The 18,781-nt window shown below is 47.1% G+C and overlaps 1 protein-coding gene across 14 annotated transcripts in view; it reads left to right on the plus strand.

The window, feature by feature from the left end:
- The window catches only part of MYO18A (myosin XVIIIA), a 1,313,149-nt gene that overhangs the window by 905,192 nt on the left and 389,176 nt on the right, over window positions 1-18,781 (plus strand). For all 14 annotated transcript variants that reach the window (XM_069615286.1, XM_069615296.1, XM_069615289.1 and 11 more), the window contains one exon: window positions 13,338-13,466. In XM_069615286.1, coding sequence (XP_069471387.1) covers window positions 13,338-13,466 — 129 coding nt within the window. The remainder of the gene's footprint in view (window positions 1-13,337; window positions 13,467-18,781) is intronic.

Consider the following 18,781-nt stretch of genomic DNA (forward strand, 5'->3'; position numbering starts at 1 on the left):
GGCCAGTGGCGGCTGGGGATTTTTTTAAGTGGAGGGGCATAACTATTTCCCCCAAAAATGCCATAGCGACTGAGCATAGTGAGTGAGCCTGAGCCAATAAAGGAGGGTTCGGGGGGGGGGGGTTTCCCCCTGTGAATTATTTTTTAAATAATGGGTTAAAATGATGCATTGTAGAGCATACTTTTAACAAAAAAATTGGTAAATGGCCAAACAGTTTGCAATTGGTGCTGGGGCACAGGGGGCAGGCATGACATTTTTTACTGGACATCTATAATAGATGTCCAGTAAAAAGATACCATCCCTGTCCTGGGCCTAACACAATCAACATGATTATGTCTGTATGCAAGGCACTGCACATTCATACAGCAATCACTCTATCATTCCTATGAGTATGCATCACCATACACTCACTCATAACATATGCATACACGCATCCATACACATTTTTAAATAAAAAACCATGAACATAAACATACGTTCTGCATTGGCCTGCGTGTGGGTGTTGAAACGCCCTGCTCCAGGCTGCTCGGTCCGTATGTGCGAGGAGGCTCAGGAGCTCCCCCTCGGACATACAGACATGCAGTGCCCGAGCCAGCGTTTCCAATGAGCTATGCAATGCTGGCGAAGCAAAACGCCCCAGAACTTGCATGGCTCAGTGAGCATGTGCGACTGGGGAACTAAACTGAACTGTCAAAGGGAAACAGTCAGCCCAGGAGCACTCCATCAGGGAGAAAAAGCAGCTGAGGGAGTGCTCACTGTTTCACTGGGCTGGCTCCTTAGCTCCTCCATAATGGTTGAGGGGCCACTGGGTGGGCGACCCCTCGCCATTATGGATGAGCCGCCAGGCTCGGACTGGCCTATAGGGCAATGCCTGTACCAAAAATGTAAAATGCTAGTGTGGGCCAGTCAAAATTGCCCTTTCGCGGGTTAATAACGGTACCGGTGCATCAGACGAGCCGTGTTCGCGGGTGCCGCGGCGCCCGCGAGTACAACTCGTACTATGGCGGTACGGTAGCAACGGTGCCGGTAGTTTACTGGCACTGTTACCGTACCGCCATAGTTGTAAAAGTTCTAATGAGGCCCAGTCTGTGACTAAAGGAATGAATATCCATTTACAACTGCAGGCCACTTTTTCATTGTTGCCTGAGACCGTTTCATGCTGCAGCCCGATCATGTGAGCCACCCGCTGCCCATTTCTTCCAATCTTAAAAAAAATATTTTAAAAAAAAAATAAAAATTTCATGCCGAGTTCTCAGCGCCCCCAGGTATGCACCCGCGGAACCCTTGGGGGGTCGCGCCCCACAGTTTGAATACCACTGCCTTAACTCCTCCCATCTCTGGGAGGCTTGCGTACTTCACACTTTTAATGGCCACTCGGTGTGTCTCACTCGGAGTGATGTTTTGTCCACTCCCCTTGAAGTATTGAAAATAATATAGGCATCGGTGCCTGCCAAAACGTTGTGCCGCTGATCTCCATGCCATGACTGCGAACAGCAAATTGTCGAAAACGAAAATGTCGAATTCCAACATGCACACTTTCCTATACGTGGGGGTCGGGAGGGGGTTAGGGTTATAACAAATAAGGGGGGTTTGGAGGGGGGCAGCTGGCGGTTTCCCCCCCGCATATAATTGGTGGAAAATATTCGACCCAAAAAAATCGACGTTTTCGTTTTTGGAGTTAAAAATTGGCAGTGATCACGTAGATCCTCCTCAGAGCAGGTGCCTTTGTCTTTGCGCCGGGTGTGCCCTGCAGCTCCCCTACTCCCTCGCCTGCTGGGGAAGATGTCCATAGTCGGGGCCTCCCGGTGAATCCCTGGGCAGGGGCCGCCTTCGTTAGGTGAGCGCTGTCTCAGCACAGAACCATCCCAGGTCAGAGGTCCTGAGGCTCAGCCCTCTTTCAGCTGAGCTAGGAGCTGTGGGGATGGAGTACTGTGCGCGCGGGGCGAGTGGGGGCCAAGCGCAGCCCTCTGCAGACGAGGATGGATAACTTCATTTACCCGCAGTAATGAAAAAAAAGCCTTTTCAATCCCCAGCTTCCATTTCTGCTGTCCGCAGCTCTGACTCGGAGCCGAGTCAAGCTGGACCATTTAATAAGAAATCAGAGGGTGGCAGGTGGGCAGCCACGGCCTTTCATCTCTGGGGACCTCGCTCCGTGATGGGGGCAGTGCGGGTGGGCTGCAGGCATTGATCGGCGGAAGCAAAGTGCATATGGGTTGGTTAGCGCCGCAGTGCTTGGAGGTCTGCAGAGCCCACACGCCTAGATCTCCTCGGAGGCACTCAAGGTACGGGGAGTTGTGTGTCGTGGACATGGCTGCAGCGGCCCACGCGCACCCACCTTCACCCCAGCCTGCCCAGAATATCTCCGACTCAGTAGGTCTCCCCTGTTGCTCGCAACCCAAATAACAGACATGCACCATGAGGGGCCATAAGAGGGCGGGGTTGCTTTATCTGCACGAGTTTAGCTTTGCGTAGAGGGGAGCTGTACACAAGTCCAACATCCGGATTCTACGCTGAGCTGGCGTCCTAAACTAGAACCTACGCGAGGAAGATGCACTATTCCTCGCAGGGGTCGCTGGGACCTGCATCTCATAGCAGACCCTTCCTACACATTGGGCCTCATACCGAGTTTGGTGGTAGTCTACCCCCAAACTCGGATCCGGCTCCGGGACCCGCAAAAGGGGACTTACCGGGCCATTCCGACCTCGGCGGGCCCGGTAATTCCCTTTTGTGGGACCCAGCGCCGGAACGTCCCTATTCCCATTTGAGCCCCCATAGGGCACAATGGGAATGGGGAGGATGGTAGCAGCGGTACCGTTCACAACAGTACTGTTGCTACCATCCAGGTCTGCTCGCTGGGGCCGTTCTGCACGCCTGGGCTGACCAGGCGTGCAGAGCGCCCCCGCGAGTAGAACTCGTAATGTGGTGGCATTGCAACAACAGCGCCGGTAGCACTACCGGCGTCGTCGTTGCCTTGCCGCCACTGTTGTAATGAGGCCCATTGTACTTTTAACTCTGCGTGTTTTACTTCGTTTCACTATACAATGTTGTACTTTAAAGCTTTACTTTCATGAAATTTCCCCTTTTAATGTTTTTATTTTCTTTCTCAATATATTCACTTTACACTTTTACTTCCGCTACCTTGCTATGTATGGTGGTTGGCTGGAGTTCCACGCCCGCCTGGCGCCTCCTCGCGCTGTTGCTCTAAGCTTGTGGCTGTGCAGTACCTTGTGATTGGACGGTACTTTCTCAGTGGATGCGCTCTGCAACTCCGCCATGACTTTCTGGCGGCTAACCCACGTACTAGGTGATCCCCCGCAACACATTTGCCCATCACAAAACATGTATTATAATAACAAAACGTTTTTCAGGAGAGTTAACCCAAGCGCTCAACCCCTCCTGCCTCCCCCACCCAATTGCACATCCCAACTAGCTACTGGTCAGTAGTGGAGTCTCTTCATTCAAAGCGCATAATCCATTACAATGATAACATGCCCTTACCCGAGCCTCCTCCTTTACTCCAGCAAACCACTTATTGTACTGGCATATCTTTGCCCCCCGTTGCTGTCTTCCTCAGCCAGCCAACTACTTATGGTGGTAGCATATTTTCCGCCACTCGACTGGGTAACACAGTGGCTGGCTTATTTCTGCTCTCATTCTTTGACCAAGCCAATGTACATATCGCATTGGCACATTTCTGCCCCAGTTACAGCCCACTACCCAACGTGAGAAACCTGCCCTCCGCCGAAATGTGTGGAACTTGAGTAAACCCTGGTTTGCATGCAGCGGTCATCAAGCAGGATTGAAGACTAAATCGGCTGTGCCCAATGCCCAGTCGGGAAGTGCATAGTGGAACCTGCCCCCCCTCTCTTACTCCCCGACCCCTAAACAGTTGATCATGCCTTTCCAGTGCATTACCTGTGACATATGTTAGTGTGTTGAAGCACATATGGACTATGCTCAACGGTGATGGCACTTGTCGACCACCTTTCCCTTCACCCCTTTACTTTCCTACATGTTTGCATTAATACCCCAATTGATTGACTGAGCTTGAAAAGCGATAGTATAGGACGCGGACCTTTGAAGTGGGATCTGGCGTCCTTTCCTCATCCTCCCCATTCTCACACTCATGTACACATACCCTTCAGTTGTACCTGCAAGCCTCCCTTCTACACCTCCCAGACCAGAGCATGTAACCAACTTCCATATTGCTGCAAAAGGCTGAAGGGGGATATGGCTACAGAGGGGTGGAGGGGCCTACCCTTGTTAGTTTGTTATTCTACCATTGCTTTAGTACAATAAGCTTATGTTTTTGTCATTCTGTTCATAATCTTTAGACAGAAGGTTTTTTGGAGATATATATACAGAAAGCACTCAAAGGACCTTTGATTAGGCCACCCCTTTTGGTGTCCGGCTTTCTTGCAAGCATGAGCTCCTACAGATGGCTCCCATGTGACTGTGACTGATGAATTACTCAAGTCACTGGAGGTGAAGGATGTCTTCACTACTAGCACCTAGTTCCTCTGAGTGTTTTCTGTATATATATATCTCCAAAATAACTTCTGTCTAAAGATTATAAACCGAATGAAACCATGAATAAATATTGGTAAAGTCTGTAATAAACCTGTGCATTCCACTGCGTAGTTTGGTTGAAATCAACGGGGACGGTACACGTAAATTACCTTTATATGTACCCCTCATGACAAAAACATAAGCTTATTCTACTAAAGCAATGGTAGAATAACAAACTAACAAGGGTAGTACCCTCCCCCCCCTCCTGTACCCATATTCTCTCCTAGCCCATTGTCCTTCCCCTTTCAGGGCTGTCCCTTTCGTTTCTAGAAGGGTGAAAGGGGTCCCACCGGGCAAGCACTCATTACCCATGGCTCTAGCTGTGCAATAACGGGGCACAACAAAATCACTAAATAAACCACGATGCCCCCTAATTTGGATCCAAATTGTACTTTCGGAACTGTATGCATTGTCACCAACTGAAAAGACTTGAAAACAAGAGCACTCGCTGTAACTAAGGCACAGAACCCTGAATAGTTCTGACCCCAGCAGCCCCATTCTCTGCATTTTCTTCTCCCCGCCGTTTACTACACCCCGACCATAGCACCTGCCTCCCTTTCCCAGTCATGCAGAGGGGGAAAGGGATCTGGCCGAACCAACCACAGGCCCTTTAAACCATTAAAGCAAGGTGACCTTTCCCACTGGATGTTCCTCATAGGGAGGCCCTTATTCCTGTGCAACGCAAAACATACGTTGCCACCGTTTCCCGTAAATGCAGTGTCCTTTTAAACTCGTGTCAACCATTGATGTACCCTTCAACTGTTTCCAATATCAAAACCTCCTATTTCCTGATCCTAGATAGCAGTTCTTATCCCGGTCCCCTCACCCTTCAAAGCTCTGCTCTGGTATTGGGATTTATTCGGCGCACTGCTGGTATTTGCATGTTCTACAGGTGCTCAATAATATGGCTTATTGCCCAGTTTAATGGTACTATATTTATTGCCCCAGAGTGTGGGAGATTACTTTTGTAACTTGCAGAGCATATTACCTTTCCCCCTTTTACTTTGCCCACATTTGCCCTCTGTGCCTTTGATGCTTTCCACGTGATTTCCCCTGCGCCCCTCTAAGCTCTAAAACGCAGGATCCAATCCTTAAACACTTTGGATGCAAAGTTCCCCAGAGGAGCTGAAGCTGCTCTCCCTTTGCATTTACCAGCAAGGCATTGCATTCCCCCAATCATTTGCTCTGTGCTGTGTTCATGCTCTCTTGCCAAACATTACAGCAGCACTCTCTCACAAATGCATTAAATATATTTAAACTTAAGAACCATTGTGGCACACAAACGTAACACATTTGGGTCTATACTCTTCACAAGATCCATTGCCCCTTCCTGGACAATGGTGGACATAAAGAATCTGTGCTGCCGTGAACGCATTACCAGATGAACAGAGTGGCGTGAATTAGTTCCCGACACTAATCGTGTGAACAAGAGCGCTGCCTAAGTTCATGCACTGCCTTTTATTCATCCTGGGTGCCATCCCTTCCTTCGATGGCACCAGTCTTGAACACCCCAAAGTTGTGTCACTTCATCTGGCAACTTCATACCCTGGACCTGGTGCTTCACCCACTTTCTCTATTATCCCTTAAATGGACGGCCTAGTAGGAGCATCCAGACCAATGGGCATCCTATGGTTGGCGCGGTCACCAGCATTTTGTCTGTTGTGAGGTGCAGAATTAAGGCTGGTACACGATGCTGGCATGTTTTTGGGTAGAAACTTTTATTATACGAAAAAGGGTTGGAAAAATGCCTATGTCCCTAAAACTCATAGGGGGTTTCCCTGCCTTTAAGAAAATTTAGGAAATTATCAGACAGTCCTAAACTATAACAATCTGTTACTCTCGTGTCTCAGAAAGCTTACCTCTGTCCCTAACTCTAATAACTTAAACCAACTGTGCAAGGATGATCTCTTCCCAACGCATTCTTGGTAGATCCAATCAACAGAAAAGTTCCCAGTCTCTCGGGTAGTCAAAAGTGGTAAAAATAAAGATATTTTCAAAACTGTAGGACTCCAAGGTGAGATTTGTAATCCTTCCCCCTGGATTCCCTCTTGTAGTGTTTCTCTCCTTCTGGGGCCTCAGGCCTGTATTTTCTTATGCAATGGTCAGTAGGCCGCCCACAAGAATATGCTCCTTGTATTTCTACTGTTTATCCCACCAATTTACCACACTCCTTTTACCAAGCATAGGATTCGTTTCACTTTATATTCTTTACTTGTTTTGGGTATTGCAGTATTTATAAGTGCCTGGCTCACTGTCCTCCCAAGCAGTTATCCTTTCATGCACTTCTCACTTGGTTGCGGGTCCCAGGTTTGGAATATTCAAACCGGCTTGGTGTTCTCTCCTGCCAAGCAATTATCCTCGTATGGGCTGTCGCTGTTTTTTGTGCTAGTCCCAGACTCACAATATTTATAAGTGCCTGGTTCACTGTCCTGCCAAGCAGTTATCCCTTCATGCACTTTTCACTTGGTTGTGGGACCCAGGTTTGGAATATTCAAACCGGCTTGGTGTTCTCTCCTGCCAAGCATTCGTCCTCTCATGGACTTTGCTGCTATCTTGCTTTACACTTACATGACGGGCAAACCTTCTCTTGGGTCTCATCGACTAGTTAAAGCATTAATCAAGGGCCTGTTTTGCGCTTTCTCTCCAGTTGGGAGATGGATGTTGTCCTTTCCAAGTTGATGGGCCTGCCCGTCGGGCCTCTGCACCGTGCTTCTCTGACGTTCCTGTCATGGAAGACTGCCTTTCTAGTAGCTATTACTTCTGCCAGACGTGTCTGGAAGTTACAAGTTCTCTCCTGCAAGCCGCCGTATTTTACATTCCATCCATCTAGAGTGGTGCTGCGCACTCATCCCTCGTTTATGCCCAAGGCACTGTCAACTTTTCATCTCAACAAACCTCTGGTCCTTTCCGTGTTCTTTGGCTCTCCCACCTCTCCAGCAGAGAGAGCTTTGCATTCTCTAGGCGTTGCCTGTGCGTTGAAGTTCTACATAGAACGCACTAAGGATTTTTGCAAGACTTCGCAACTCTTTGTGCTATTTGGGCATCTTGATAAAGGGAAAGCCCTGTCTAAGGCTTCCATTTTCAGGTGGTTATCTAGCTGCATTTCCCAATGTCATCGGCTCACAAACAGGACGCTGCCAGGTCGACCTAAAGCACATCCCACCAGGGCTGTGGCCTCTTCTACGCTGTTCCTGTCTTGTGTTCCCTTGCTCACCGTCTACAAGGTTAGTATGTGGAGGTCTACCCACACCTTCACAAGATTCTACTGCAGTGACAGGGATTCCAGGGAGGAGTCCTGTGTCGGATAAGCAGTTATTTGCAACCTATTTGCTTGAGGTGAATGTTCCAGAGGTGAGTGCCATTGCTTCTGTAGAGCTGTACGGCCTGCCATTGGCAGTGTTAAATGTACTACTGTGTATTCGTATTCATGAGCATGTGAACCTATGAAAGATCCCATGCTGGAGAAGGAGCAAGTTACTTACCTGTAACTCCTATTTTCCAGCCTGGTGTATTCCATGGATTCACATGCAACCCTCCCTCCTACCCCTCTATGGCTCTTCTTGGTCCCTACTACTACATTACATGCGCTTCCAAGTCTGAAGATGACCACCATGGTTGGATCGAACAAGGACTGATGCCACTGGCTGGGGCAGTATGACCCAAAGTGACAGCAGTAGGCTATATGTGACCAGCAGTTTTTTAAGCTTTACAGCTAAACTGCTTTAATATTGCCAAGGATTCCCAGCCTGACGAGGAGAATATTCATGAGCATATGAATCCATGAAAGATACCCATGCTGGAGAATAGGAGTTACAGGTAACTTTTTCTTTCTTGCTACCATGGAAACCTGGGATAATCCTCATCGTCTAGCACAGGATCCAACAATGTAGCCTTAAAATTAGCAGAATCACCTCTGTCCATAAACCAGTACATTAATCTAACATGTGCAACTGTCCCCCCATTTTGCCTTACATCTCAGGGTATGTGGTGTTTCCTGTGAGACATGTTCAGAATGGCCCAGTTTGTTATGCTGACCTTTTCACTGATTGTTGTCAACCAAGTGGCGATTGCTGACATCTCCAATTTAACTCCACCATCTGCATGCATTCCTTTCTCTTGAGAATGCAATCTGTAGGATGCAATAATGGGCCAAAGTTAGACATATTGTCTGTTTCTTTATTTAGCCAAATACCCTGAATGCGGATGTTAAAGCTTGCACTGAGCAGGAACTTAGCCTAAATTGTTCTGTCGGGATCAAAGGATTCTAGCATGACAGAAGTAAAAACAAAGTGAATAACCATCTAGTTCTACTTATGACTAACTATATACCTGCATGCATGTCACTGCACATCAAGCTTGAACTAGCGGTTCCATGTGATAATGTCCCTGCAAAAATGTCATCTGACAAGTCACCAAAAAATGGCAGTGGTTTGCAGGGACTTTATCACGTTGAACGTGCGGGGGGTCAACCCTGCAAGCCACATACCCCTTTTTTTCTTCAAAGGGAGCGGGGGACACCCCCGCTCCTTTGACCCCATATATATGGTCACCATATATACAGTCGCCACAGCCTTTTCTCCAGCTACCATATATATGGGGATAATATTACTGGATACGGAACGAGCTGTCCATTAAACTGAACAAAGGAAGCTCTGAAATAAATGAGGATACATTTTCTATACTTTTGGTGCAGTTTGAAAGGCCAATTAATGTTGTAGATCATCTTGTTGCAGCCTTTACTGTATCCTCATTTAACCAACTTCACACCTTTACAGTAAAAACATAAATTGCCAACTTGAATCTATTTCAATCCTATGGAAGAAAATGGCAAAAGATCTTTCAAATATCATTTCGTTAAAGGTGGGAACTGGTCTGCGCCTCCAGTGATAGGTTGAAATTGATAGTGATTCCATGACTCTTTACTGATGTTGATGGAACAGGGCGAGCGCTCATGAGCGCATGATCGTAGTTATTGTCCCACGATGAAACAACGATGCCTAATACAAACTATCAGACCTCTTGTGTTTCAGCAACATCCACCTTCTCACCAGAAGAAGGCAAGACGTGACGTTCTCAAAGGACATACCTTAGATCCAAGCGAACATGGTATATTCTGGAAACATGTTGACCTAACCCGAAGAAGTTCAGAAGTGCTCTCTACCAGTGATGGAGCTGATATACATTGCAAAGAATGTGAGGCAGGGGAGTACTTGGCCTACACCGTCACATGTTTAAATGTGGATTCAAATACTGTCCTACCTATAGACTCGAGTGCGTCCAATAGACAGTACTGAATCCAGCTCAAGCATGTCAGCCATGCGATGAAGCAAGATCAGAGCCCCCACACCGCCACCATCCACAGCTTTATCCACATTTGATGTTCGGAAACCTTTTTCACCAGCCTGAAATGTACCCTTCACAAAAGGCTGTAGGTTTCAAGCCACAGCCCACTCCAGCAGTTTGAAAAGCAGGTTGAGAGGTGGTTCATGACATTTGCCAGGTAATAAAGGTCCAGTGATCGTTTGTTAGGAGTGGCGCCACAGCCATTTTGTTCTGATGAAAGGGTACCATTCTTCAGGTCCGAGAGCTGTTGATGATTTGAAGGTGGTCTTGGTCTATATAAGGAAAAGGGTCCACTGTGCACACATAGCTTGATAATCATGTTTGCAGTTGCGTGCCCGGTGAATATCAGCAAGGATGTTCCGTTCCCAAAGGAGACCCCTGTATGACATGCAAATGTTCATCAAGTAAGGGAAGCCAGGGAGGAAAGTAGCACAGATTATGCAGAGCCATTCAAATGAGTTGATTGGAGGAAGGTTAGCTCAGAAGAGCAGCAGCCCTGAGAGTGTGTGCTACGGAAAGAAGTGAACCAGTGGAAGTGCAGGAGCACGGCGGAAGACCCAGGGAATGCTGTGCCACAAAATAGCGGGTACGGACCTGGTGGATCTTAAGGAAGCTGCATCCTCTGCCTTGCGTCTATTGGATTACTGATGCATGTCCAGTTAATGATGTGAGAACATGTTCGGTCTCAGCTATGGTCTCCCAGTTTGTTTCCTTTTCCAGTGGTTTCAGTGAAGTGCTGGTACTGTGCTGCAAGTGCTAGGTTATTTTCGGTTATGTCGCTTGGTGTTAGAGCTGCACATGCCTAGTTACATGTTGCTGCTCTTCAGAGGCAGGCGGCTAGATCTTCTAGTTGTGCCAGTACTCTCATGCCACCCCCTCAGTGCTGGTGTAGTGATTATTTACTGAGCTGAGATGGTTTAGGATATGACTTTGTTGAAAAGCACCGCTTGAAAGACCAGTTTAAACTTCCTTCTCCCTTCCTTCTGTACGCCCTGTATGAACGCACAATTCCCATTGGACTACAGCTTGACGCAACACTGTGCTACTAAACGGAAGTGTTGATTGTAAAATGAATAAGGTATTTTCAGAGAGTTCCTTGGAGATGCCGTTTGGGAAGTGTGTGAGATCGGGGGTTCCACTCCGCTATTACTGACTGGAACCTCCTCCCAGAGTCTCCTTTACTCTGCCGACTCTGGTGAGCCTGATTGCAAGTTAACTACGGCCTCTAAACGGGGGAAATGCTGTTGAAGTCCCTATACGAACGAGGGGTTACCAGTGAGATAAAAGGGACCTTGTGAGTTTTTCAGAGGATGCACTGTGAACTGCCTGGCTGTTTGTCCTTGTGTGACCCGCCAGTTTGTACTATAACCAGACCTTACTCGTGACTGGAAACTGCAGAATATATCCGGGAGTAGCTTAGAGGTGCACTCTTCCTTGCCAAAGGTGTGAACTGTCTGCTCCATGGGTGACCCACTAGAGGCAGCACCCTGGCTGAATGCTAAGACCAGGGCATGTCGGACACTGAAGAGCGACTGGGGCATGCCTGCCAGTTTGAGTCCATCCCCTCCTGTTGTAGGATGTTCGTCTATCCAATGAGAGCCTGGCAATCCTAAAACCTCTGCTTATCTCAGAATGGCACACCCTTGAAGTGCCATCCTAATAGATCCCCTTCAAGATGGACGAACCCTCAAGTGTCTACCCTTCATCTGCAATACCCCATCTTACAGAGCACCACCTTTGCATGGTGTTTCAGATTGGGTGTGTCTGTATTGCCTCCAGGGGTCACTTCTGCCAGGCTGGCTCTTCCCTAAGATATGGTCTTGAGGGATCCAGCCACTTGGGCACTGCCCTTGTGGCAAAGAAGCCCTGCCACAGTGTTCTCACTGTACAGTTGGTAATTTAGTGCTATAGTCCAGGGTGCAGAATAGGGATGTAACGGTATACCGTTAAAGATAGCGTGAACCACTTAATTGAACAATAATAACCGTCGCATTGTTTATACTGGTATACCGTTTATACCGTTAAGTGTGCTTTTCAATCTGATTTGGAAAGGCTGCAGTACGCAATTGCTGCGCAGTCTTGGTCTTGCACTGTTGGATCTGCCATCTGCCAAGTAGTTCCAGTTGGAGCAGTTTTTAATGCCATTCCATAAACCACACGTGTCTGACAAGACACAAAATCAGTATGCTAGCAATAGGAAGAATAAATACAGTGCCAAGAAGGAAAAGGGTTTACTTTGGGTTGGCGGCTCTGGGATTTATATATTCATAATGGATAATGTTTGCTAAACATATGACAATGGGGGATTTCCCTGGTTCTATCATTGAATTTGCATATAAGTCACACTGTGAAATTCACTCATCTCTGCGGGTATTCCCTGCTGCCATACCAAAGGTAAGATGTCCGTGATTACTGAACACCTTTTGGCCCGCAAGTAAACTAAAGGCTGTAACGTAAAGAGAGCATGCGTGTGTATGCGCACAAGCGTATACTACCATCAGCCCCCATTGATCTGTGGCATGCAGGTTAGAAAGATGGTAACATGTTCATCTTCACCAGTAGCCATTGGGGAGCTAAAAGCCTAAATGAACACTTAAGAAAAGCTATTCAGTTTGCTTTGCCAGTCGCAGCAGGCCCCTCCACCCCCGCCTCTTCTCTCCACACGTGTGTTTGTGGTGTTTGGTGGAAGCAAGAGATGGCATTTCAGTGGAAAGTATGTTGAAAAGCCCAATGCTGGCCCTGGTTGCCTGGTTTTGTTTGTGATGATAAATCTGACAATGTATGACCTTTTAGAAAATATTTGTTAAGATTGGTTAACTCCACCTGCTATACCACGATAACCATGATATACCGTCATTTGGCAAGAAGGTTATCGTACCGCCATAAAACTAATACCGTGACACCCCTAGTGCAGAACAAGCTCCCGTGGACCAGGGCCTTCTTAGTGTGACTGTGTTCATGTGGTTGCTCAGATATACATTTGGGATAGTTTAAACGTTTGTTTTTCCTCCTTATGCTCTATGTATTTATTGTGATTGTGTTCATGTGCTATGCTGTAATCTAATTCCTTCAAATCACCTGCTACAGAAATCAGCCTGTGTGTTCAGCCTTGCCACCAAATGGTGACCCAGATAGTCTTGAAAAACGTTTTCACGAGTTTAGAGAGGGTTATATATGGTGGGAAATCACTGAGCTAATGTGGAGAACACTTTTGGGGCTCTCCTCTTCTCCCAATACCTGGTGCAATGGGTTATGGGTTGTTTTGGGAAGACTGAGGTATGGGATTTTGAACAGGTGCACGTTCTAGGCTCCTTTGACAGTCTTGGGGTCCACTGCTAAAGGGTCAGTTTGGTGGGAGACGTGTGCAGCTCAAGGTGCCAGGGTCGACTTGCTAACTGCATGTCTTCTTTTTATTTCCCTACCAGGTGTTTTTCAGGGCAGGAACAATTGCAAAACTCGAGGAGCAAAGGGATGTGCAGACGCGACACAACATCACCCTCTTCCAGGCAGCGTGTCGCGGGTATCTGGCGAGACAGCGGTTCAAAAAGAGAAAGGTACCCAAGTGCTAGATGACTTGTGCAGCCAGAGTACGAGGTGCACCGCTCTGCCAGCCCACGGCGACTAGGTCCCTGTGTGGCATTGTCCCAACCACACTACAATATTGAAATGTGGGGCTTCGTACCAAAGCACGCTGGCTAGGTCACCGCGTGTAGCATTGTGTCAACATACATTGATGGGCAATCACATAGTGTAGCATTACATGAACGCCCACCAACACCATCACAGAGTGTGGCATTGTGCTAGCATATAAGGGAGTTTAGGAGTGTGTGTAATGGTGCCGGCACACACAGACATTCCTGTAAAGTGTTGCATTGTACCAGCCTTCAGTGGCATTAGCCCCTTCTACCACCACCCCTTCCCAAACATACATGTTTTGGCACTGTACCAACACGCACACTAGCACGGTCATAGTGGCTCACGTAGACACACAGACTCTCTTACAATGCATAGCATTGTACACACACACTGTAGAGTGTGGTCTCCTAAAAGTACAGACTGTTATGGATCTAGAGAGTGGCCTCGATAAAAAAAAAACACACACACACGCACGCACGCACGCACACACACACACACACACACACACACACACGCACACACGCACACGCACACACACACTCTCTCCCCCCCCCCCCCCTTTAGTTTACAGAGGCCTTTCCATATCCCAATAGTCCTTCAGCTGGCCCCACTCTACTGGATTTGGTGAATAGAGATCTTGTTCTGCCTCTTGTAGTCTTGAGTGTTCTGTTGTGCATGATCCTCACACTTTGCATAATTGGACATACTCAGTATATTCGCAGTTTGACAAGCCAAGGATAGTGCCCGCGTGCACAATTCCATGATATTTCGAATGTTACATTGCCATTGTTTTCAGAGTTTGCAAAATTCCATTTTTGGAAAAATCAGTATACCCACCACCCCTGGTTTGCACGATCCCAATGTACTCTTAATTTGACTAATGAAGTATATTTCCAGACAGAGTGCCCCAGTATAATCCTTGTACATTCCCAGTTTGATATCCCCAATAAAGTCCCGATTTGAACAATCCTAGTATACTGCCAATTTGAAAATCCCACCAAGTTCCCAGTTGAACAAATCAGTATATTCCCGTTTTGCACAATTGCAATGCATTCCCTGATGGGCAATCCCAGTTTTACTTCCAGTTTGGCATTCCCATTTGTTATGTACAATGTTAATGCATTCTCACGTTGACAGCCCGGCATATCCCCAGTTTGACAGTCCAATATACTACCAGGTTAACTTCTCCGCTATACAATCAGTCTGTAAAATATCCATTTGAAAACCCCAACATACAACAGTTGGTGAAATGTCTGTTTTCATAAACCTAATTAATATGTGGTCAGTTTGCATAATCCCAGTATCCTGCAAATTTTACAATCCACTTTGTGAAATACCAGCATGTATCCAGTGTACTGTTGCACATTTCCAGTATATTTCCAGCAAGTTGACAGTAAAGATTCAGTCAAGAAAACCCACTACAAAACCAGGTTGACACTCTCACTATGCACGCATTCTGTAGATGTTCAGTACACTCCCGGTTTTAGAACCTCCCAACATATTCCCAAGTGTGCACTATGCCAGTATATTCCAAATCTACAGTGCCAGTATTTTCCCGTTTTGTTAAGTACACTCCTGGTTTACAATAGAAAGCAAAGAGAATGAATGCAAGTACATAGCCAACCTCTTGGCTTCTGGTGCCTGAATAAGATGATCATCAAAGTCTGGACAGGTTGCAGTGAGCTCTTAACAGTGCTCCTGGGACTCGCACTGTCGACATTCCATTGCTTTCCACAAGGATTACTACATTCAGGAGATGCAAGCCGAGCCCTCCCCTTCTCGTCGTATTTTGGTACGCGTAGCCCTGGCTTTAGAACAGGGGAACCTCTGGGACTGCAAGTCTCAAAATGCATCAAAACCAGGGCTGGCATCTCCCGAATGCAGTGATGCACGTGTGCATGTACGATCTCGCTTTGGACGTGGGCGGGGCGTCCGGCAGTCTAACTAAAGCTTCTTTATGTTGCTTGAGATGGCCAGGATATCATTTCCATCAGAAATAGTTGACCCAGGGTAAAGTGTCAGATGACGGTGGCAGTCCTTCAGGGCGAGGGTGCCTTTATGAATGCTGTGGTTAAGCCGGGTGATGCTGGGGTAGATCCGACGAGGAACATAGACCACGGGAATGAACATACACGGGGACACACATGCATGAGATTAACATGCAGGGCCTAGTGCCAGCCCAACACAAATGATCGGATGTCTTCATGGCTAGACCACGTTCACTCGATGTGTTGTCAGGCCACACACAGACACGATGATGGGTTTGCCCACACAGATTTGGGTGACACACACGAGCAAGCGCACAGTCGCTGAACGCCAGCCCGATTTACGTTTCTTGCCCACTGATCCCGGCTCTAACCTGCCTTGCGCTGCCGCTCGACGTCTCCTAAAATGGTCCTCAGCTGTAATCACGGAAACACTCCTGCAAAGGACTGGAGCGCAGTCAGTGAGCGTGCGCTGCTTGCACACGCTGGCTCGGGCACGCATTCTCCCAGATGGGTAGCTGGGCTGTTTGGTTTCCTTGGTACCAGAAACGGGCCTGCTGCAAGCATCTCCCTGCACCCCCTGCTGCAGTCCCTTGGGAGACGCGGCAGAGGCGGCTGTGGGTGCGCCAGCCCGCTGCAGTGAATACATTGCCTGGCCCCTGTGGGAGCAAGAGAGCCGACCTGCGAACCCCACTGCAGGCTCTGGGCAAATCACTTCGCCCCCTGCGTTTCCCTCACTTTCTTTACCGCACGTGGGAATGAGTCACTCTGTGGTAGTTTGTGCTGTACTTGGTATGCGTGTGAGGGAAACGGGCACAGTTGTCTCCTGTACCCGCTGTATCTGTGCAACTGGGCGAGCGTTGCTTACAAGAGTATCCACGTTCCCAGCCTGTGCTGTCCCCAGTGGCGGAAGTGGGGAAAAGGAACCAGCGGTATTCTGGTTGCATCCAAAAGGAGTCCGTGGGATAGCGGGGGGGGGGTGGGGGCTCTTGTTTCTTTGTGGCTATACTGGACATTGCCAGGAACAATAAAAAACGAATCGCACTACATTTCTAATCGACAAATAGAAAAATAATATATCCATGAATAGAACTTTTATCCAACGGTGCTTGCCGATCAAGTCAACGCACTACAGGTTCACAATTAAACAACATCCTATTCTGCGCTCCTCTCTTTAGAGCATGGTTGCTATTGTAATCTGCGGGTCATCAATTACACTGGCCATAACATCTGAGCAGCATAGGGCTATTAACAGCGTAAGTAGGTAAAATGCCCTTTCCCTGCATAAACAGTACAGCAAGTTAATCCAGTTATGACCGGTGATGCTTCAATGTTCATTTAAAATGATTACTGAATAATGTTCTCTTAATAATTGTATGTATAAATATTGGTAATTGTGTAAAACAGAACTTCTCTACTTCATGCATCCCGGGAGGATAGCTCAGCGGCAACGTGCTCGTCTTGGAAGCAAAACAACACGAAGCAACACAGGTTCGAACCCCGGGTCCGCGCTTAAAAACCTCTCAGTATTTAAGTGCGTTAAAAATACGCAACTAAGACAAAAAACAATTACGCAACTAAAAAACAAACAATTCCTGTAACAGCGCCTCGATGACCGCGGGCTGTGTGAGCGCTTTAAAAATGCAAAATAAAAAATGCATCCCATACACCTTCCTAAAGCGCAATACACTTTCTAGTTGCCAGTAACCATCTGGCAAATAATGCATGGCATAGGCATTTACCAGGCACAACGATAACCTAAGATTGCAACAGCTTGAAATTTGAGTGATTTATATAGGCATATCATAAACCCAATCCAGAAATGTTGAATTTGTCAATTCTTGTTTAAATAGGACCTCAGTGCGACAAACGGATCTAAATTGTATTTGAAGGCACACTTGTTTAAGACGTTTTTATTACACCAATAACTCAATTAACAGCTGTAATAACGCCATTAACTCTCATCAGAAGTCTTCGAAATAATACCGGTAGGCCAACGTTTGTTGTGACTTCTTGATAAAGCTACCTCAAAGAAATCTTGTGACGATGGGCTTTGGCCAGGAAGGTGCCGATAGTGTGTGAGAATGCATGGGGATTAGCATGACCATGGGCAGTCACTGGGTTGGCACATAACTGGGCAATACCCTCAAGCTTTGTGTCCGTCCTCATGTGTCATCTGCCTCTAGCTGTACTCTAGTGCAATAGTTTCAGCTTATGGTTAAAAGTAAAAATAGACTACAGTAACACTAAGGTAAAATCAAAGCTCTCTTTTCAGTTGTCCCTTTGCTCATTGGCTGCTATGGTGAGTCACTCTCCTCTGGTTCATCCCTCCTTTGGTCTGTGGTTCTCTGGTGAGTCGCCAGCAAAAACAACTGGAAGCAAACCTATTCTATTTTCTGTGTGCTCTTGCTGCTTACAGTGAACGTCTAAAGCCCCAAATTCCAACTCTTGCATGGTGTGTCCATACAATCAAATTTGGCATAGATTGGAGAAAGGTATGGTAAAAATAACCACTTCAAACATCATCTCCCTCCCAAAACAACACTGGTTACACAATAGAACGTATATCACCCGAAGGCACATGCCTGCACTTAATTTCCCTAAACACTATCCAGCCCACCACAGATGCACTAGCTCCATGCTACACACTCTCAGACAACCACACAAACCAGTACCTTAACAACATCGAGCCCCCATTAACCAGCGCTCCAGAAGGCTCATAAAATATCTAAAGCGTACCCTGCGCAGAGTCCCATCTGTTCCGAGACTGCAAGCATTTCCACTTCCGTTTGGGGTATGGAACCCAAGTGTGACAGCTATGGCTTAAAACAAGCTATCACACTTAAAAAAAAAAAGACAGTCAGAAAGGACCCAGTCATATTTCCCCCATTCCCCCGCACCTGTTTCAAAAGGCACAAAGGGGTGACCCTCATTCAGGGCATTTAAAAGTGCACTCCATTTGGGAATTTGGGATGTGCTTTTAAATACCCTGAAACACCTTATTTGCACAAATGGGGGTGCGGGTGGAGGGGTGCATTGTGTCCATTGGAATGCTAACGCATCTCCTCATTTGCGGCAAAACAAGGTTCCAGAATCTGCCTCATAAATGTTTAACTGTCAAATCATGTGATCTGGGACTGAGTGAAGGGGTATCGATAGAAATTACCGAAAAAAAGTTCGACCTATACAAAATGTCGTAAATGCATGACACCAAAGGTTCGAACACCAAAAGATCGAACCTTTGGTGG

The sequence above is a fragment of the Ambystoma mexicanum genome, chromosome 9 (genome assembly GCF_040938575.1).
Source record: "Ambystoma mexicanum isolate Mex_15411 chromosome 9, UKY_AmexF1_1, whole genome shotgun sequence".
Taxonomy (NCBI): Eukaryota; Metazoa; Chordata; class Amphibia; order Caudata; family Ambystomatidae; genus Ambystoma; species Ambystoma mexicanum.